Source organism: Vicugna pacos, chromosome 10 (assembly GCF_048564905.1).
Source record: "Vicugna pacos chromosome 10, VicPac4, whole genome shotgun sequence".
Classification (NCBI taxonomy): domain Eukaryota; kingdom Metazoa; phylum Chordata; class Mammalia; order Artiodactyla; family Camelidae; genus Vicugna; species Vicugna pacos.
In genome coordinates this window covers 33,021,188-33,044,067 of record NC_132996.1, presented here as the reverse complement: position 1 = coordinate 33,044,067, position 22,880 = coordinate 33,021,188, and the positions used below count along the sequence as shown (strand labels likewise).

At 38.7% G+C, this 22,880-nt stretch overlaps 1 protein-coding gene across 1 annotated transcript in view; it reads right to left on the bottom strand.

Moving 5' to 3' along the window:
* Positions 1-22,880, bottom strand: part of SWAP70 (switching B cell complex subunit SWAP70) — a 61,189-nt gene that overhangs the window by 11,577 nt on the left and 26,732 nt on the right. Inside the window, exons 3-7 of the mRNA XM_006203519.4 lie at positions 17,406-17,579; positions 8,070-8,297; positions 5,923-6,069; positions 4,678-4,786; positions 2,753-2,934 (exon numbers count right to left, since the gene is read on the bottom strand). Coding sequence (XP_006203581.1) covers positions 2,753-2,934; positions 4,678-4,786; positions 5,923-6,069; positions 8,070-8,297; positions 17,406-17,579 — 840 coding nt within the window. The remainder of the gene's footprint in view (positions 1-2,752; positions 2,935-4,677; positions 4,787-5,922; positions 6,070-8,069; positions 8,298-17,405; positions 17,580-22,880) is intronic.

Below are 22,880 nucleotides of genomic sequence, written 5' to 3'. Positions count from 1 at the left end.
GAATGTAAGACTGGACACCATAAAACTCCTAGAGGAAAACACAGGCAGAACACTCTTTGCTGTAAATTGCTGCAACATTTCTTTGATCCACCTCCCAAATGAAATAAAAGCAAAAATAATTGGACCTAATTAAACTTAAAGGCTTTTTGCATAGCAAAGGAAACCACTGACAAAACAAAAAGACAACCTACAGAATGGGAGAAAATATTTGCAAATGATATAATTGATAAAGGATTAATATCCAACATTTGTAAACAGCTCACACAACTCAACACCAAAAAACAAACAACCCAAACCCTGATACACTATTGTCGGGAATGTTAAGTTGGTGCCATCACTGTGGAAAACAGTATGGAGGTTCCTCAAAATAGTAAAAACAGAACTACCACATGGCCCAGCAATTCCACTCCAGGTATATATCTGAGAAAAACTTACATACTGTATTCTATTTATATGACAATTTGGAAAAGGCAAAAATGTAGGGACAGAAAACACATCAGCGGTTTCCAGGGGTCAGGAGTAAGGGAAGAGTCTAAACACAAGGGGCAGCATGAAGGAATTCTTCCAGGTACTGGAATTGTTCTGTGATGGTTTCAAGAATCTCAGCACTTGTAAAAACTCATAAAACTATACCATGATACTGCGACTTACAGTAAGTAATACATATATTCACTCTTGTGAACTGAAATATGTGTATCAGTTTCTGGCACAGGTCTCCTCAAACCTTTGTAATTTCCTAAGTGTTGAGAGTGATAATGAAGTGACTTCTAGAAAGCACCTATGGATGGGGCTGGTTCCAATGGAGCCAACCATGTGATTAGAGAGTTGGAATTTTCAGTCCTACCCTCTGACCTCTGGGGCTGGAGGATGAGTCAATCACCAGTGCTAAAGATTTAATCAATCATGCCTATGCAATGACTCCTCCATAAAAACCCAAAGGCACAGGGTTCACAGAGCTTCCAGGTTGGTGAACACATGGAGATTTGGGGAGAGTGATGCGCCTGGAGAGGGCATAAAAGCTCCATGCCCTTTCCCCACACCTTGCCCTACACATCTCTCCCATCTGGCCGTCCCTGAGTTGTATCCTTTTATAAGAAATCAGTGACTAGAAAGTAAAGTGTGTCTGAATTCTGTGAGCCACTCTAAGCAAATTAATCGAACTTGAGGAGGAGAGTTGTAAAAACCTCTGATTTATAGCCAGTTGCTCAGAAGTGAAGGTAACAACCTGGACTTGCAACTGGCATCTGAAGTCCAAGGAGGAGAACCTCCACTCTGTCAGTCAGAAGCACAGGTCACAACCTGGGCGTGGGACTGGCACCTGAGGCGGGGGCTGGGGGGTAACGGGTGTCCAGTCTTGTGGGGCTGAACCCTGTGGAACCTGATGTCATCTGCTGGCAGACAGTGTCAAAGCTCAGCTGAACTCTCACACACCCTGCTAGTGTCTGAGCGCTGCTGACTGTACATCTGGGGAACTCCCTCCCCTACCCACGCTGGAACTGGTCCCACAAACATTTTATATACATGAACCATGAATCTTACTGGTTTTCTTTTTTTTAATTACAAAGAAGGAAAGGATAGTAGAGCTTCTGAAATACTGGCAATATTCCATTTAACCTGGGTAAGTAGTTTCAGGGGTCTTCACTTTATGATTATTCATATATACAAATTTAACACCCTCTTCTGTATGTTTGACTTTTTTCATAATTTTTTAAAATTACAAAAGAAGGACACTAAGCCCAGATCCCTGCTTCTGCTGTGCACAGAATGAATGGAGGAAGCGGTGCTCATCCTGGCCTACTCAGGGAGTTTCACAGAAAATGCATGGCAGCAGGAAGAAGCAAGATGCAAGAGAGATTCAGGGGGAAGGGCACAGGACCTGGGGAGCTGCTTTTAGAATGCAGGTGTGCTGGACAGGAACAACTATTTCTAAGATTGTACGCCCATCTGGTTCGTAAGATTATAAAAGTACTAGAAAAGTCTTTACTCGTGAGTCTACTCAGAGGAAGTCAGCACAGAGTGTGACATTTCCAGGGGCTGCAAAGGGAGAACCCGACCAGGAATGTGGGGGCCTTAAACTATGGGCAACTCCCACATCCCAGGGCAAAGGTGCTGCACAGGAGGACACAAAAGGATGAGCTTGTGGTTAGCAGGTGACCACTGATTCAAGATAGACGGGCACAACCCAGAGGCACCTCAAATAAAAACCACGTCCACACACTGCAGCCTCAGCACCACCCCCGAACCGTGATGAACACACCAAGGAGCAAGGTTTCCCAATGATTGTCAACTCTGCCACACGGCCTGAGGTACTCGACCTCCTAGCCCTGAGATGGAAACAGATGCTGACCCAGACTGTATCTTTGACTCCAAATAATATGTAAAACCCACAATTTTAACACTCATGTTCCTCATGAGTTAAGATGGGGGCAAGAAGGGTAAAACTGGAAAAGCAAGACACCCAAAAGTGACGTTGACATCCTTAGGGAGATACAACTTCTCATCTTTCTCTGACAAAATTCAACTGTGCTCATTGTTCTCTGAATGTTCTTTTCTGGTCAATCAAATGTCCTTGCTGCCCTGAGACCCTCATACTTTGAAGGGCTGGGAAAACTAGGACGTCTCACTCCATGGTCTAGATGCACTTGCTGCGAGCACAGTTCATCAGAAAAAACCCCAATGGTTGCGTTCTTCTGTCTCGGTGAAATCAAAGCTGCAGCGGAACGCAAGGCGCCCTAGCCCAGCGACCACCCACCTTCCTCACGGTCTCCAGCTCCTGCTGCTTGTTTTCATTTGCCGCCTGGAGCTCCTTCATCTGTCGCTCCAGCTCCTCCTGCTCAGCCAGCAGCTTCTTTCGGAGTTCTTTCCGACGCTGGCGGGCTTCTTTGTGTGGTGGGGGGCTGCCCAGCTTCAACAGATGGATAGTAGACTGGATGGCTGTGAAAGGTGCAGGAGAAGAAACGGGAATTTATTCTTTGTAAGCCTAATATGTAAATGGCATCGTGGGAAGAAAACCAGAAACCCAGGAGAGGTTCTGCTTCTGCCACTGAGCAGCGGTGTGACCATGAGCAAATCACAAAACCTCTTACAGCATCAGTTTCTCACCTCTAAGATGAGAGAGATGATCTCTAATGTCCCTTCCAGGTCCCAAGTTCCATAACTGCCTATCTGTCCTTAAACAGATACTTGATTTGGGAATATCGCACGTATTTGAGGAACTTAGAACACGGCTTTCAACCTGCTTCTCTATACTTCCCAAAAGGTCAAATAAGAACGAGACATAGTAAGGGCTGAGACTCAGAGTTCCTGGAATCTGACTTGCTACCTGCTGTGTTCAGCCTGCCCCTCCCTACGCCTTATGAAACCATCTCTCTATACACTTCCTTCCCGACGTGGCAACAGCAGCTTCCATGTATTGAATACTTGCTTATATACACCCTTTACATGCATTATCTAATTTTTATATAAAATCTGATCTCTCCTACTTGTTTCAGTTACTTAAATAGCTAGAACTTTCACACTGTTCAAATTTAAAAGCATGAAAGGACATAGATGAAGTCTCCCTCCTACTCCTGTCCCCAAGTACTGAGCTCCCCACTCCACTGGCCACTAACGTTAACGGTTTCTGCACGTCTCTCCTGAGATACTTCAAGCAAGTACAAATAAACATGTACATATGTCCTCCACCTTCTGTTGACACAAATGGTGGCATAATGCACTCTTCAGAGTCTTGGTTTGTCCACTGAATTTACCTTGGAGACCTTTCCATATCAGTCCACACACATGAAGCACGGCACAGTTCTCTACTGTGTAGCTGTACCATAATCTATTTAACCATTGCCCAATTAATGGACATTTGTTTGTAATCTAACACAAACATTTCTGCAATGATGTGTCATTTTGAAAATGTGCGAGTTTGTCTTCATTATCTAATTATTAACCCTCACAACAACCCTGAGAGGCAGGCACTATAATTAGCCCCACTCCACAGAAGAGGAAAGCCACTACAGAATCCCTAACTCAACCCAGCGACCCAGGAAAGAGGATTCAGACCCAGCCAGGAATCCTTACCTCAAACTCTTAAACCACATCAAAGTGACCACAATGTTCAATAAAACAATTTTACCTATGTTCAAGAATATAACACTCAGAATCTCCTTTCATGATTAAAAAGAAAATCTCATCAATTGTATTTCATTCTTTAATAATTTTGGAGTAATACTTTACCTTAAAAGTTGTGAAATCAAAAGTTTGTGTTCTTGAGATAAATGTTTGAAACTAGTGATTACTTGTGAAAGTAACAGCTCTTGAAAATTACTTGAAGTATTCAAAACCAATTGCATAATTCCTCTTTTGTTTTACATATTACTAAATACTCAAAAAGGCCACTTTAAAATTCTTTACAGTCCTTAAATGGGGGAAATTCCATAGTCTTTAAATAATAAGAGTAAATAAAACCTAAAGTGTCCAGTTTATAATTTTCCCACAGTTTATAAGTTCATCAGGCAAACAAAATTGATGAAAATTTGGGGAACTCTTCTCAATTTGTTTTTTTTTTAGCTACTGTGTTTCACATAGAAATAACTATAGACAATGAGAAAACAAAGCCTTGGTATATTTAATATGATTCAAAAACAGAAAGTCAGAGCTCTCATCTTATATCATGACAAATGATCTTACCTTGAATCCACTCTTGTTTCTTCTTCTTATCTGAAGCACTGATTTCAAAGGTCTTATCAAAACATTTTATGAGAAAAAGGCATTTCTTTCCATCTTTGTCCGGCAAGGACTAAAACAGAAACCAAAATTAGTCTTTCAAATTTTATTTTCAAATGTTTAGATTAAATTCAATCCTAATTATTTTTACAAAAAGTACCCATAAATTAATATTACTGATTTATTTAATGTTGCCCCTTAGACAACATCACTTAAGGTAAAAATGACCCCTGATTAATATACTACATCTACACTTCGAGAGCCAGCAACACCTGATGGGCCATGCTTTGGGCTTTCGTGAGTGCAGCAACTCTTGTACCAGAGCATGTCTCTTACAGAACCCTGGAAGACGTACCCATGGAATTGTTAAAATAGGTGTTGTCTCCTATGGGATATGAGGCTTCTAACCCAGGGTGATTCCCATGCCCTCCTGATGCGTCTCTCCCTTCCTTGCACCAGGGATGCTGTTGCTGGCAAGCTACAATTCCCGTCCTGTACACTTATAAGTAGACTGGTATGACCTATGGTAATCTCATGAGTCTCCATGTTTAGTTGAGTCTAAGAAGACCCCTTCCTGAGAACTGCACAGCCTAAGACATTAACATACACCATCTCATCCGTGAAAACACATTATCACTTATGAATGAGATCTTAGGTATTTTAAATGTTCTTCAACAAATACAGACATGGTAATAGTTCACATATAAATTAAAAACTCAAAATTTTATGTTCTTGAGGGCTTCACTTCTTTTCACAGGATAGCAGCTGTGAATAAAGTGTCCTAAAGTCACCCTAAGTATTCAAAGCAATGTTCACAGCTTCTTTTGGGTTATTTATTACACTCAAAATGGCCAAGGTATATGGTATATTCATGATTTCAAACACTGTCTTACTGATTTTTTTTTGCTTTGTTGTCTTATTTATAACTATTTTATTCAACAAATGATTCCTTAAATCATTTAAGGAATGAGATTTAATCCCTATACTTTCTTCTTGAGTATAAGACAGAAAATAAATTCACATTAGAAAAATATTTTGTCAGTTACCTCTACTTTTTGGTTCAGAAACTATGGCAACTGTATTGCCTATATTATTTTGGAAATATAAATTTTAAGATTATTTATAAGGCTCTGGAGTCCAGAAGAAGGAAGATAAACTACTTGAACAGCAGGGGGCAGCACGGGAAAGAGGTTAACAGTTGACTCTTACCTCTACACAGCAGTTCTCATCCAAGAGAATGTCTCCTTTCTTATCTTTCAGATCCTCACTCACATAGTAAGAGATTATGCTGGGTTTTAGTACAAACCAGCGTTCAGTCCAGTTTTTCCGTCTATGGCCTTTTTTCATCATGTAACCCTATGAAAGATCAAATCTAATATAAATGCCCATCCTTCTATTTATAAGAGCTGATTATCTCTTCCTTGATATTCTTGCCTACTCCATTATGTATGCATGGTCTTGAACACATGAATATCAATGGTTCTTGCCCTTTGTGGATCATGAGCCTTTGAGGACCTATGAAGTCAGGGCACTGTACCCAGTCAAGTTCATGCAAGCACATGCAGGTAAAATTTACACAGAATTTTAGACACTCAAAGATGTCCCCTGCCCCCTCCAAGTTATATGCAGATAAGAGACTTAGGTCTCCTGATGTTAACAGCATTGTGGGTTTTTTTTTTTTAATTCCTTATCTTTTAGGGATACCTACTGAAATATTTATAGATAAAATGAAATGTCTGGATTTGTGTCAAGATAATGGGGAGGTAAAGTAGGTGAGGAGAATTGACCATGTGTTGGTGATTCGATCAGGGAGGGAGTTCATTATGCTATTCTGTCTGCTCCCTTTAAAACACACACACAAACAAAATGATTCTCAGTAAATCTAGAGCCCCATCAATGAAAATGCTAAAAGGTATCAACGTGGCTAAGAATATCTTCTCAACCAAACACCCTCTGGCACCACCCTCTCTACTTGACCTCTCACGATTCTGGAGGATGAACTCTGCCTCAAGGGAACAGAAAAAGAACTGGACTAGTAGTTGGGATACTGCCTTCTAAGTACAGCTTCTACACTCACACTTATTAGCCCTGTACTTCCTTCCCACATACCGGCCTCAAAGATGTGTGACTCAAAAGTTTACTCCAACAAACTACACATTATTGTAGGCCAATGCCCTTCAGGATTGTTCAAGAGCAGCTGACATTTCAAATATTAAACCTACAGGTGCTCATAGCCTGTGATAGACTATACATATCGTTAAACATACGACAATAACTTGGCTGCATCTTTTGATTGTTATACTAAGTTCTAATCATATTACTTGTTCAGTTGCCTAATCTTTGCACGTTTAAGCCAAAGCCATCTCATACTGAAATTCATCTGTAGTTCTATACTCTGCCATCCTAATGGGCCTAGAAATCGTCTTCAGTAAAAGACCATGTCTCATACCTCTTTGTGACACCAAAAACCTACACAAATCAAGCCTCAATTAAAATTTATCAATGGGCTGCATTTGGAGAATAGAGCAAAAACAACAATATCACCTAATGGAGCAAAGAAAGGACCAAAGTTAGGAAATCCCAAATTGGAGTTATGATTCAATATAATAATGTAAGACATTTGAAAGATCCATTAAAACTATATAAATTCTATTTAACAATCATGAAGCTTCCCATATGTATTTCATATGCTATGCAGGTGCTGAGAAGACAAACATTTTAATCTAATAAGATAAATGCAACTTTGCAATATAAAGGTATTTTTTCCCAAAAGTAAGGATATTTTTCTGCTTTTTATAAAAATATAATATATACAAAGAGATTAATATATATAAACACATAAAATAGTAAGTTCAATAATAAGAAAAGAACAAAGAATAAAATGCATGGAACTCTCACAATTCATAGGTGATCACTTTTAACATTTTGTCACTCACCCTTCCAGACAGCTCTACACACACATCCCCTTACATGAAGGGGATTACAAGATACCTGCTGCTCAACAACCTGTGTTTTCTTCTTTTTCTACTGAACAACATGCCACGGGATCTTTCAGATGACTGAGAATGGATGTATACGTGACGCCAAAGTACTTCAAAAATGTTTAGAAATGTGATCATTTAAACAGTCCTTTCAAAATAGTAACTTCCCAGTGCTTAACTGCATTTCAAAACTGCACCAGTGATTCTTTACAATGAAAGCCTAATACAAGACTGAGAAAATAAGAAACTTTATTCCTGTTCTAAATCAGCGTAGAAGTGTAAGTGATGTATACTTATCTTTGTGATGAAAACTTGCTGTATTGCAAACATGGCAAATTCTAAAGGTGAGGAGAAACAGTGTTACAGGACTCTTACCTGTTTCAACACATCTAATATAAGCTCATTAAAGACTTCATTAATTGCCATGGACACCGTTTGCTGGTCCATGCCTTTGCTAAACTGTCCGTTTCCGATAAGCTCAATCAGTTCCCACACGGAAAGGCCATCCTTACTGTCATCGAAGTTGATTTTATAATGTTCAAATTGTTCTTGCTGCCAACCTCCTCCCATAGCTTCTGTAAGTTTCTTAAGCAGGTATTCAATCTATATAAAGAATTGAAAAATTATTATTTCCTAGCAAAAAAAAAACTTTTTAGCTTAGCTTGCATCTATGTTATTTACACTGATAAGGTCAATTTAAGAAATACTCTTGCATAGTTCCCAAACTGTATCTTTAAAGACTCACAATAGTATCAGGGAGAAGGGTATGGATAAAATGCCAATAACTCTATATTAACCTAGAATAAGTAGAGGAATAAAAAACCGGATCCTTGTACAGTATAGTAATATTTGTATACAGAACTCAAACACACTGCACACATACACTGTATATACAAACTAACTGATGTGACTAGATTACTTTCTGTTGGATTTCAACATACCAGAATACTAATTTTACTGAACCAATATGCAAGCACTAAATTGAATAAGCATCTCAAAGTATTTTCAAGTTAGTCCCCAATTTACAAATTTTCCACAAAAGTCAATTACTTGAAATTCATGCTGCTTCTTCAGAACACTGACAATGTTGTAAACAATGGTTGAATTCCTAGCCTGGGATGGAAAAGCTAATTAAATTCTGGAACACATACCTCTGTATAGAAAAATAGTAGAAAAAACCTGCTACTGAATAACAGTTAATATGAAAAGAATATACATATATGTATAACTGAATCACTATGCTGTACACCAGAAACTAACACATTATACATTAACTATAGTTCAATTTTTTTAAAAGTTCTAAAATAGTAACGGCTAAACAAGACAGTGAAGCAGTCATACTGAATGAGAAATTGATCTCTCTTACCTTCTGGAAGACCTGGGTATCCTGCAGTGCCCAAACTCAACACGTCCAAAAACTGAATGAACCACCTCTACCTTCCGAAGAGATTCTCCTCCCACTGATTTCCGTTGGGAGCAACACCATTCACCCGTGCCAGGATCCTTTTCCCACTCCCTTACATCAAATCAGTGATAAAATCCTACTGTTTTTACTTCCCCTCTTTTACTCCCCTCTTTACTTCCCCTGCCCTGGCTCTCTATCACCTCAAAGATAAAGGCCAAGCTCCTCTGCGTCCCCTGCTGATCATGCCCCTGTCTACTAAGATGTTTTCCGCCATGCCCCGCTGCAGATTTTACAGTCCACCAGCACCACCTTCACCACAGATCCCAAGTGTGTTCTCAAAAGGGCTGGTGAGGAAATATTTAAGACTTTATACACTTCTGGTATATGTTTTTTTATTTGTTTGGTTTTTTTAAAAAAACAACCCTTTAAAAATGTAAAACTATTCTTAATACATGAGCTATACAAAAACAAGCTGAATTCAGCCAGCAAGTTGTAGTCTGCCAACACTTGCTACAGATTATAAGTAGTTCACCCACTTAACTCACTTCTTTATGCTTCTACACCTTTCTGCAAACTGTCCTCTCTGTCTAGATTACCTCTCCTCATTTCTCTTCCTGGCTAACTAGTATCTGTTCAACTCCTACACCATCTGGAATATTCCCAAACAATCCCAAATGTGCCCCAGCAGCACCTGGAAGCCTGTTGGAAATGAAGACTGTCACACCCCACCAAACACCCAAATACCAGAATCTGCACAAGAATCCCAGGTACTTCCACATGCACATTAAAGTTTGAGAAGTGCTGCTCTGGTAAAAACTGCTCTGACCCAGATCAGGTGTCCCTCTTCTATGTCACTGCACCCAGCATACTATATTGAATCATCTCTATACTGATTTGCTGCCCACCTCCACCCCGTTGATTTGTTGAATTCCTTATAGGACAGACAATGTCCCACTCATCTTTGAATCTCCAGAATTCAGCATTGTACATAGAATATAGTAGAGCTCAATTAATGAAAGGAAAATAAACTAAGCCTGGATTTTCTCATTTATGAAATGGGCATAACACCATTCACCATATAGAACTACTACAGGGATAAAATGAGACAAATACAGAACAATGTGTACAATGTCTGGCATAGTAAGTACTCCATCAATGTTACTTCCTTCTGTACTGAGTGGAATATTATTCAACCATTTTAGAAAGCATTTATGAAATAACGAAGTGAAGAAGAACACAAAAATAAATCTACCTATGACTTCTAATGCATAAAAATTATGTGAATATTTTGACAAACACTAGAGGAAAACACACAAACAGTAAGTCTAATTTGTTACAGATAGGATTGCGAATTTTTTTCTTCCTCTCTTTTGCGCTTCCAATAATTTGCTTATAATGTTGCTTGTGAAATAACATACCTTAACAGAGAAAAATGCCAACAATAGGAAAAACATGTTTGCAAAGAAATGTACATTCACAAAATATCACAAGGTCAAAAAAATGTCAAGAGATCTATCGATGCAATCTGATGAGATATTATAAACTTCTCTAGCATAGAGATTATCTAATACCCTAAATCTAGCATACAGTAGGTGTTCAACAAATGTTTACTTGCTGGAGAAAAACACACATAGGTCTTTCTTTTCTCTTGGAGATGTATCATCTGCTGTTAAGCTTATCAGATATAATTTTCTTGGCTTTTAAACAGAAGTAACAGAGACAGACAGCAGAAAAGAGAAAAAGGAAAGGGTTAAGGAGAAGAGAAGAATGGGAAGAAGGAAGGAGAGAACAGGACAGAAAGGAGAAGGAAAAAAGATTATAGGCAATAAGAGACAAGAGAGAAAAAGAAAGTCAATTATATAAATTATATAAATTATATAAATAATTGACTGAAGTAAAATAACTTAGAGGCACTAACAGAAACAGAAGTTCAATCCCCCAATGCAGCAAAAAGAGGGGCCCATGCTGCCTGATCACAACTCGGGATAAAGGTTGTGCAGGCCATCGGTGTGGCCACATGTATGGACAGGATGACAAAAAGCGGGCGTGAGAAGATGGTGCGTCAGACTGACCATCCACACTGCGAGTCAGGGATAGCCTTGGTTCTTCCTCACCTACCACGGCGAATGAACCCACGCCCCCCACACTCGGAGCTGCCATTCTTCTTGTATACTGGATGGTCTATTACAGTGCTTCCTGTTAGCAGCAAACTCAGCTCTAGAGGCAGCTTCCTGGTTCATCTTGAACCTTTCTGAAGGTTCCCTCCCCAACACTTCGGAGCTGGTCATCAGCATCTGCTCAGCATTCCCGGTGACTGTGCCAGGCAACTAATCTAGATTCATTTCCTGTTGACTTTTAACACAATCATATACTTATCATAACCAAATAACTTAAAGACCTCTTAATTCATTATACTGGGTCAAGGAGAGACAAACATTCCCATTCTCAACTATTCAGTTATACTAAATAATACATCACGTGCTGCTGTGTTAGTCTGAGTGGCTGCATCAATTCTAAGAGCTTATTCAGTTTCAGGAAGCAGCTTACTTCCTCCTTCCAGGGCAAGTTGCACCAAAAATAACAAAGAATAAACTTTCAAGCTGCATGTGATTTTTGAGGCCTCTGGTTCTAAAATTTATTTTGTTAAAAGTTCTTTCCCTGTAATGCTTAAATAGGGCCTTTACTGACTTAACAACAATTCACATTTTATTTCACTGAGGTTCTCTTAAAACTGTTTCAGGTTTGATATTTAATTGAATGAAGGCAATTCTTCCAAATAAGCAACAGACACATCCTGTTTTGTTCTTGGCTCTGTGGGAAATGAATACTAATGTAAAAACTGTAATTTACAGACACATTTCCAGGAATATCATTTGACAAAAATTACTAAACCATCTCAAATGGGGAAATACCATTTCCTGACATTCGTGTGGTAAGTCACTTAAATATTTATTCAGCATTCTTGACACTACCTTCTGAGTGATGGGAAACTGAGTCAAAAGCAAACTTACTTATACCATTTATGTTATTCACAAAACTACCACTGTTACTTATATCTTATATAGTATTAATTAAAGCTGGAGAATAAAATCTTACCTAAAAACATTCTAGACTTAATCAAAAGGAAAATGATCACTATGGTAGATGATTTATTGGAAACATAAAAATTATCTTAAGTTTATAAAGCCTAAAAACTGTTGGAAATATTACAAATCGGACTCATATATACATTCATGACAAATTAAAACATTATGCTTCAAAAATTTTTTTAAATGTATCTGTTTTCATACTAAATTTTACTAAAATCTGTTAAGTCCAAAACTAGTTCAAAATTTATTTTAAATGCTATTAAAGAACTTAGGAAGGAAGCAAAACCTAACAGAAAATGGATGCCCTAGGAAATATTATGACTCTAGTGTTTTTCATAAAATGTGCAACTTTAACTTTGCAGGGCTTGAACAAAAGCCAGGAGATGTGCTAAGAGCTCAATAAATACAAGGTCGTATTTTAAAGCATAGGAGGCTGGTTCAGCAGCCAGACAAAGCAATTCCACATGAATCTGTTTTAATGACCCCTTCTTTCCCCACACAAGTACTCCTGGAGGAATCATCTGTAAAACTAACTCTAATTCTACTTCTATCCAGAAGAAATGCTGAGCGAGTTTAGGACATCAAAACAACAGAGTAAGTCCAAACAATGACATGACAAGGTATGCTGCCTGACTACCCTAACAAGACAAAAAGAGGCTGTTCCCTTCTCAAACGAGATTAATTTGTCTAGAAAGAGGACCAAGACATTCCTGTGAGCCAGCGAAGATGAAGGCAAGCAAGCTGTGGAGTCTTGGACAGGCTCTGGATGCAGAAAAATAAAGTCACGGCCCACATCAAGGCTCATGTGGGTCCCAGTTTTTCGAGCCCCCTAAAGCAGAAATCTTTTGAGCGTCTTAGGCAGAGCAGTCAGGAAGCTGGTGTTGACTGACTCCCCCACAGCCTGGGACTCAGTGATGGTTTAAAGCCAACGACGAGTCCTCCACATCAAGGAAGAGCTGCTTCGAGGAATAAGGTAAGTCTCCCTACTAATTTCTAATTCTTAAATCAGGACAAGGTCACTTTCAAGTCTATCATGAATATTTTAGTGATGGAGAGAACCAAAAGATCACAGGTAAGAGACCCATCCCATCTCTAGTTCCACAGAAAATACAAATAAATTTAGAACACGTTAAGTGTCACTACAAAACATCTTAAAAGACGATACTAGAGATTTAATCAGCATAATTCTTACAAGCAGCAGCTAGGTTTTAAAAAATACCATCAGTATATTGTTTTCTACACCTATCTATATCCCATTCCCTTCTCTATGTCTCTGTATTAAACTAGACAATTTTTGTGGACAAAAATTCCATAGCATGTTTTAGTTTTTACTGCCCATTTAACACATGTGCACCATTACATCATAATTGTTACTAAGCACTAAGAAACTGTTCCCACCACCACAGTGAAACTGCCTTTTCCTTGATTACCAATGACCATCCAATTGTTCAATCCAAGGGCAACTTCTCACTTATCACCCTCCAATTTTTCAGTAGCATCTAATGCCAGTAACTACCTTTCTGCTGCTTAGAACTTCTCCTGTCTTTGCCGCCTGTGACTCAACACTCTCCCAGTTCTCCTCCTGCCTCTCAGGCTATCTAATTCAGCTTCCTTTACCAAGTCGACTTCCTCCCCTGCTACAGAAAGGGGCCTGGAGGTTCTGTCCTTGACCCTCACTTCTCCCACGACCGTTTCTTCCTCCCTCCCTGATCTAACCTACTCCCTTGGCTTCCCTGTCTCTAGCTCCAGGCTAGCCTCTCACAAGCTCTAAACGTGCTCTTCCAATCGAAACAGGACAGATCCACAAGAATGTTCCTCTCAAAATGCCAAATGTACCAAGCCCATTGTCATACATTATATCCCTAATTTGTTCATCACCCCGCCATTCATTCATACATACCTCCCTCCAGCCTCGACTGAGTGAGCACTTATTGTGGTAAATGCTTGACATACATCAACTATTTTAGTCCTCATAAGAGTCCAAAGAAGAAAGTAGTTATTCCCGTTTTACAGGTCAGGGAACCCAAACAGATTAATCTGTTCAAGGTCACCCAGCTAAAAAGTAGTTGAGTCCGTATTTAAACCAGGCTGTCTGATTTCAAAGACCATGCTTTAAACAACTACACTATATTATCTCCCAGACCTGAAGTTGCCTAGACTTGTCTACTATCTCCCCACGGCCAGCACACTCTAGTTAGAAAGGACATGTATCATCCTTCTTGACTGCTCAGCAATGAACCCCTTTCTTATGTCTGGGGAATTCTCAATGCAGAAGCTAAAAATGCAAACAGACTCTTTCCAGGCCTCCTCTGTAGCTAGCTCACAGTACCTGACCCAGGCCATAACAATGAGATGCATCATGCCCTGCCTGTACACTGGGAGGTGGGCCCAGAAACCTCTGTGGCAGCAAGAACGGTTGCGGGAAGATCTGAGTTCCTGGGCAGCACCCCACGTGCAGGGCCACGGGTGTTCCACGGTACAAGTGCAATACCCACCTTCCCCGCAGTCCCTCACCTGAGTGACCAGCACAGTTTCAGACTGCAGAGCCTCCATACCTGGTTTTCAGCCTTTATAGCCATTATGGAAGCTACCTCACATCCTTTTTAAAAATTCTTTTTGGCTTATGTCAGCCAGTCTGGTTGTTTGCAAGACTGGCAACTCAGTCAAGCTGGATACCTCAAACAGATCTCAGACATGCCCTTTGTCTTCCTGCTTCACATAACCTTGCCCACTGCTCCTTCCATTCAGAACTCTTCTCCTCTGCCTTCTCTACTAGTCAAAATTCTTCCCATCTCTTAAGGCCCAGTGTAAGTTCCACTTTCCCCATAAACATAATAGCTAATACTTGATGTATACTTTCTAAGGGCCAGGCATTCTTCTCATCTGATCTTTGCAAAAAACAGTAGGAGGTAGATACTAGCATTAGCTTTATTTTATAGTTGAGGAAACTGCAGCAAAAACTAATTCAGCAATTTGCCCAAGGTCACACAACTAGTCCACAGTGATGGAGTCAGAATTCAAATCCAAGAAATCTGACTCCAGACCACTGCTCTTAACCAGGTAACACCAAATCATAATCCACGAGTCATATCTACCCTAGCAGCCAAACCTGGCTCTCAGCCTGTTTTCACACACCCATGTTCTAAGCAGTTTTTACATTTTTTAAGTGGTTGGGGAGGCGGGGTGGGAATTAAAACAATAATACTATATGGTCCTTGAAAATTATATGAAATTCAAATTTCAATATCCATAAATAAAAGTTTTATTAAAGTACAGCAACGTAGAGTCTGCGGCTGCTTTCACACTATGAACAGCAGAGTTGAGTGGCCATAACAGACAGAATACGGCCTAGAAAGCCCACAAAACCTCCAGTATTTACTGTCTGGTCCTTTCCTGGAAAAGTTTAAGACCTTGCTTTTAACCGCTACATTCATTATATTGCCTCTCTTAAAAAGCCTTCCCAATCCCTGACTTCCTGCAAGCTGGAATAAATCTTTCCCTTTTCTGCATTTGCATGGCATTTGCATCTCTCTTATAACAGGTAGTCTATTTCATTTTGAATTACACTTGATTTTTTTTCCTCCTTGAGCTGACTGCAAATACCTTGAAGGCAGGAAGTCATCTTTTTCACTTTGTATTCCTCTTGTTGCCTCGTTTATTGTTGGGAATTGAAAAACGCTTGCTGATTTGAAATAAAAGACTGCAATGTGAACTTTTAAACAGATTTTCCTAACATGAAGGTGAATCATAGAAATAAATCACAAACCAGACTCCATATTGGCAGCATGGGTAATAACGGGCACCCTCAATCACTGCTGGTAGGTGTATAAATTGGTACAGGCTTTCTGAAGGGCGATTCTGCCCCGTTCATCTAATACCTTGAAAGTGTACGTTTCCTAGGACTCAGAATTCCATTGCTGGAAATTTATCCTATGGAAATAAGCAGACTAGTGTGCAAAAATGTATGCAATAATACTAGTCTACATTAGATTTTACAGTAGAATACATACGTACTACAGTATTTACTGAATACATACTCTATGCCAGGCACTGAGCTAGGGCCTTTATTTTTTCCCCTAGTCACAATTTTATTTAACTATTATTTTTTTAATTTTAGATTTATTTTTGATTGAGGTAACACATTGGTTTATAACACTAAATAAGTTTCATGTATTCAACACTGTATTTCTATCTCTGTATACACTACAGTGTACTTACCACCAAAAGTGTAGTTTCCATCCTTCACCTTACATTTGACCCTCTTTACCTATTTCACCTGCCCCACCCCCACTTCCCTTCTGATAACCACTGCTCTGTTCTCTGTATCTACATGTTTATTTTTGTTTGGTTTGTTCAATTATTTTATTTGTTTGTTTATATATATGAGTGAAATCATACAGTATTCACCTTTCTCTGTCTGACTTATTTCACTTACTCAGTCCTTTAAATGCAGCACCTCCCAAACCTTAAACACTGTTATGAGCCCTATTTTATACATGAGGAAATTAAAACTCAAGAGGTTAAATAAGTTGTCCAAGGTTAGAAGATTACAGATGGTTTTTTTTAAGGGGAGGACCACAGCCAATTAATCTGCATATTCTTAGTCTTTTCTAAATTTGCTACTGTAATAAGCATGTATTACTTGCATCATTTTTTAGGGCAGTAAGATAGCACAGAAACCTTACTCTTGTATTTTTTCCCCCACTTTGGAAGCTCAGGGAAAATAACCCAGAACAAAACAAGCAAATGTCTTTTACATTTACTTTGGAAAGAATAGTTTAAAAAGTTTCCATCCTTGACTTTGAAACAAGAAGAATATTTCCTCACATAAATCAGCCTTGGGAACCACATTCTGGATCCTACGTGTTTCCCATATAGCATCACTTGGCCAGTTCTTAGGGTTTTGACAATACATAACTAGAGAGAAAATTATGTTGTGACTTGTACTGAATAAAGACTCTTTAAACATGAGGATGGATTCATCTATAAGTACAGCACTTTACAAAGGAAGAGTCTCACACTGTCTGCAAGGGTATTGCATGACTCCAAATGACTAAATTTTGGACGTTTTTGGATTCAAGCTTTTTTGCCTCTGATCCAAAAACACTAGTATAGGATCTCCTTCCATAGTTACACCGAACTAACACAAATACTTCCAAGTCGGATTTATTAAATGCTAAGACGGCCATGTAAGAACTTCGAAGAGCCACACCTTACCTCTTCTGGCACAATAATTAATGGATACTTGTCCTCAGATAAAAAGTTGAAGATAACCCATACTTTAAATGCATCTTCTTCTGTAATGAGCAGGGGACTCTTTGTGAGGTTTTTTTTGACACAGAGGGTCCAACACATCCTATTGAATTCAATCTTGTCAAAGTTGTCTTGGACCTAAAAAGGAATGAGGAAAAGTTCCAATGAACCAGTCCAGAATAAGCAGTATATAAACCAAGTAAAACAGAAAGACACAGCCTACTACAGGCTTCCATTTTAACAAATCCAATTAACCAACAACCATTTCCTAAGTAGTTGCTTAGGTACCACACTTTCGAAGGCTCAGTTAAGAATGTTATATTTAGCCTGACACTGAAGCAATATCTGTATATCACTCACTTGGCACATAAAAAATTTGGCTTGTCAAATAGTTATTCTTTCATGTGTACACATTATCTTCTAACTAGACTACCAATCCTGGCACAAAGGAGTTGAGAATGTCAATTGCTTAATATGAGCCATGTGCAGATAGCTCATCTTTACCTATATGATCAAAGAAGATATTTTCTTTTGGGAAAAACTGTTTAATTGAAATTCTAAAAAGACAGCCCTGCCACTTAGTCATTCAATCATGCATTCAACTTTCCCTCAGCGTCTACTATGAGCCAAATATCATGCTACAAATTAAGGATATAACATGAAGAACTTGGTCCCTGCTCTTAAAACATTCACAGTTTATTAGGAAAAACAGACATGCAAATAGACAAATTTTAATATAACACAGTGTATAATCCAATAGTTTTTCATTCATTCAACAGATAAAATTTAGATAGTAATTATTATCTGCCAGGGACAATGCAAAGATATTACTAGCCCATATCTCCAAGGAATGTCAAGGCAATTACAACAGAGTGTGCTAAGTATTATAACAGAGGTAAGCAGAGGTTTCTGTGGGAACTGAGAAGCCAACCCAATCTTAAGAATTAAGATTTACAGAAAAAGTGACACATCAGAGCTGAGTCGCTGAAGGACCATCAAGACTCAGACAGTTTGAGAATAGGGTAAAGAACTTTTCAGGTAGAACACAACGTGAGAAAGCCCAGAGGCAGAGACGACCATGGTCAATCTAGAAGGACCGCAGGAAGATTATACCAGAGGGTTGTGTGAGTCAAGGCTCTTTATAAATGCAAATAATAGACACTATCTTGAGTTCCTTTAAACAAATAAGGAGTTTATTGGCAAAGCAATGGATAACCTCAAAGATCCAAAACAAGGGAAAAATCTAGGCTCTAAGTCGTTACCAATCAAGGCTACACAGAACCACAGCTGAAACTACTCATAGGAATAGCAGGTGGAGACATCACTGCCAATATAACATGAGGCCATCACTGTTGCCACTGACCCTTTACTTGATCCTCTGTGTCACTCTCTGCAGATTCAAAGTCTCACTGGCTGGGACTGGGTCACATTCCTATGCCCTAGCTGCCAGGGAGCAGGGGAAATGAGTATCTAAACTTCTCGATATCTAAGATGTAAGGCAGGTCCTGTCTTCCACCATGATGCTGTGGAATTTCCCAGATATATGAAAGGAGTTCAGATAATGGACAAACAATATCAAATGCCCACTGCACAGGGCACAGTGAAAAACTAGGCTAGAAAGGGAGGTGAAGACCAGATCATGAAGAGCCTTATAATTCTTGTTAAGGAGTCAGGATTTATCTGTACTGAAAGAGTGGAAGGGAGCAACATATACAATCTGCAATTAAACACCATATTGGGGACAATATGGAAAATATACAGGAGAAGGCAGAGTGGGTGACAGGACAGACAATATGAGCAAAGCATTTCTTTTTTAAAAGAGATGAACAAAGTACTGTGTGAGCATAAGGAAGACGTCACTAGTTGACTGCAGGAGGAAATTTCTCTTATTCTCTAGCTAGAACTTGTGGTGGGCAAACCTACTTCCCCAGGAGTAGGAAGATATCCTTTGTGCTCTGCCTTCTGCACCCTGTCTCAGTCTGACACCTTTTCCCAAGTCCCCATCGTACACAAATGATCTTGCGAAGAGAAAGTAACAGCTGCTGCTTCTCTTTTTCGTTTTCTTTTCATTTCTTTTTTCCTTTAACAACATTTATTGGGGGCTTAGCATATGCTTGGCATTTCATATGCAGTTTCTCATTTAAACTTTGTATTGGCCCCATAAGGTTAAATACTGTCCCTATTTTACAGATCAGGAAATAGAGGTTCAGAAACACTGAGTACCAAAGTTTACATAGCTAGTAAATATCAAAACCAGGCTTTAAATCACAGCTCAAATTCTGTCTCTTTCCACTATGCCAAACTGCCTGTAGAACTTACATGGAGGACAACTACCTATGTGATGGAAGTCATCTCTACAGGACTAGTTTCAAAGATCACCACCATCAACTCAATCCACTCACACCCCTAAAAAGCACTAAGTGGAAGATATGCCACCCAGGGGAAATGACATGTGCATGAAAGCATACAGCCCTGTCCTGAGGAACAAGAAGTGATTCTATGTGGATTATGTGGTGAATTAGAGATTTCCTGAGGGGGAGTGGCTAGATACATGGCTAGAAAAGCAAACACAGACAAAAATGATGAAGAGCTTTATAATTTAAGAAACAGCCTGTACGAAACCCCCAATTTTAGAGCAAAGAACAAGCAGGTCATCTGCACCTGAGGTTAGAACTTTGCAGAAAAGATATTTGAGGCTGACCTTGAAGTATACTGAAGAGTACAAGGAAAGGTATTCCCAAGGACAGGAAAGGAAATGACATGAGCAAAGGCATGGCAGGAGCAGCACACCAACCACATTTGGGAAGAGACAGAGGATGAAGAGGACAAAAGAAGGGTAGAAAGAAAGATAATTATGTTTAATTACGGGAATCTTCAAGTTCCAGTAAGACATTTAGATGTAGATGTCCAAAGAGAACCAAAGAAGGAACTGTAACCTAAGAGGAGAGGCAGGTTTGTGAACCAACTGCATGCTGATAATGACAGAAGCCATGATGGTCAATGAGATCATTGAAAGAAAACACAAAGTGAGAAAAGAGGTTCTTTTTCTCCAAACAGAACCTCAAGGGATTCACACATTTACAAAACGAGAGGAGGAAGAGGAATTACGATGACTGAAGGAACAGTCAGAGTGGTAGGAGAACCACGAAGACATGAAAACTGAGCAAGGAAACAATAAGAGGAAGATCTGATCAATCCAGGAGTACTCCCGTCATCCATGGGGATATGTTCCAAGATCCCCCAGTAAACGCCTAAAACCGCAGGTAGTACTGAAACCTACATATACGTGTTTTTGCCAAGCATACATATCTATGATAAAGTTTAATCTATAAATTAGGCACAGTAAGAGATTAACAACAATAATTAATAATAAAGTAGAACAATTGTAAACAATAGACTGTAATAAAAGGGAGGTGAATGTGGCCTCTCAAAATATCTTATTGTACAAATGTAATGCCTCTTCCATCTTCAGGTACTCATGCACTGTGACCATAACTTTGCAGTTTGAGGTACAACAGCAAAAACAAGCAAAATTTCTTGTTCCTTCTTCACAATTTCACAGATAGACGATTCGTTCTTATCAATAGATCTTAGCAACCTCAGCATACAATTTTTTTCTTTCCTTATTGAGAATTTTCAACTTTTCACTTTAAGGAAGCACTTTATGGCTTCTGTTTAGCCTGTTCGAATTGCCAGCATCACTATTCTTGTGATCTGGGGCCATTTTTAAGTAAAATAAGAGTTACTTGCACACTAACACTGCAATACCACAACAGTCGATCTGATAACCCAGACAGCTATAAAGTGACTAATGGGTGTGAAACACTGGACAAAGGGAAGATTCACATCCTCCAGGATGGAGCAGGAAGGTGTGAGATTTCATCATACTACTCAGAACATACTACTCACACAATTTAAAACTTATGAATTCTTTATTTCTGGAATTTTTGATTTAATATTTTCAGACCACAGTTGACCACAGGTAACTGAAAATGAGGAAACTGCAGATAAAGGGGAACTACTGCAGTGCCAAATGCTAAAGAGAGAAATTCATCTTCCCAGGAAATAAGTAGTGGCTTTTTGATTCAAGTTCACTGTATCATACTTAATTTTAATAAGTTGTCTGTTTAGCTCGTTCCTTCTCTACAATCTAATCTACTAATTCTTTAGTTTAATCGTGCTCAAAGGTAAAAATGTATTAAATGATGGCATTTAAAAAGTACAAAATCAGATCATATATGAAAAGCTCACAGCTAACATCAGTCTCAATGACGAAAAACTGAAAGCTTTTCCTTTAAGATGAGGAACAAGGCAAGGATGCCCACTCTAGACACTTATATTCAACACAGTTCTCAAAGTCCCAGCCAGAGCATGTAGGCAAGAAAAATAAATAAAAAGATTTGAATTGAAAAGAAAGAAGTAAAATGATCTGTTTGAAGATAAGACACTCTTTCTCAAGTAGAAAACTCAAGAGATTCCACGAAAATAAAAACAAACAAAAAACCTGTTAGAACTGATACACAAATCAGCAAAGTTACAGAATATAAAATCAATACTGAAAAATCACTTGTGCTTCTACACACTAACAATTACAATCTGAAAAGAAAATAAAGAAAACAATTCCATTTGCAGTAACATCAAAAAGAATAAAATACTCAGGAATAACCTTAACCATGGAGGCAAACGACTTAGACATTGAAAACTATAAAACATTACTGAAAGAAATTAAGGATGACACAAATAAATTGAAAGACATCCTATGTTCATGGGCTGGAAGACTTAAAATTATTAAAACGTCCATACTACCCAAGGCAATTTACAGATTCAATGCAATCCCTGTGAAAATCCCAATGGCTTTTTTTGCTGTTGTTGCAGAAACAGAAAACATCATCTTAAAGTTCGTTATGGAATCTCAAAGGTCAATGAGTAGTCAAAACAATCTTGGGAAGAACAAAGCTGGAAGCCTTACACTTCCTGATTTCAAAACCTATTACAAAGCTACAGTAATCAAAAACAGTATAGTACTGGCATAACGACAGATATATAGACCAGTAAAACAGAATAGAGAGCCCAGAAATAAACCTTCACATATATCATCAAATGATCTTTAATGCCAAGACCACACAATGAGGAAAGGAGAATATCTTCAACAAATGATATTGAGAAAATTGAATATCCACATGCAATAGAATGAAGATGGACCCTTACTTACAACATACACCAAAAATTAAGTAAAAGTGGAGAAAACATCTAAATGTAAGACTTGAACGTATAAAACTCCTAGAAGAAAATATAGGGGGAAAGCTTCATAACACTGGAATGGGCAATGATTCCTTGGAAATAATACTAAAACCACAGGCAACAAAAGCAAAAATAGACAAACAAAACTATATCAAACTCAAAAACTTCTGCACACACACAAAAAAACAATCAACAGAG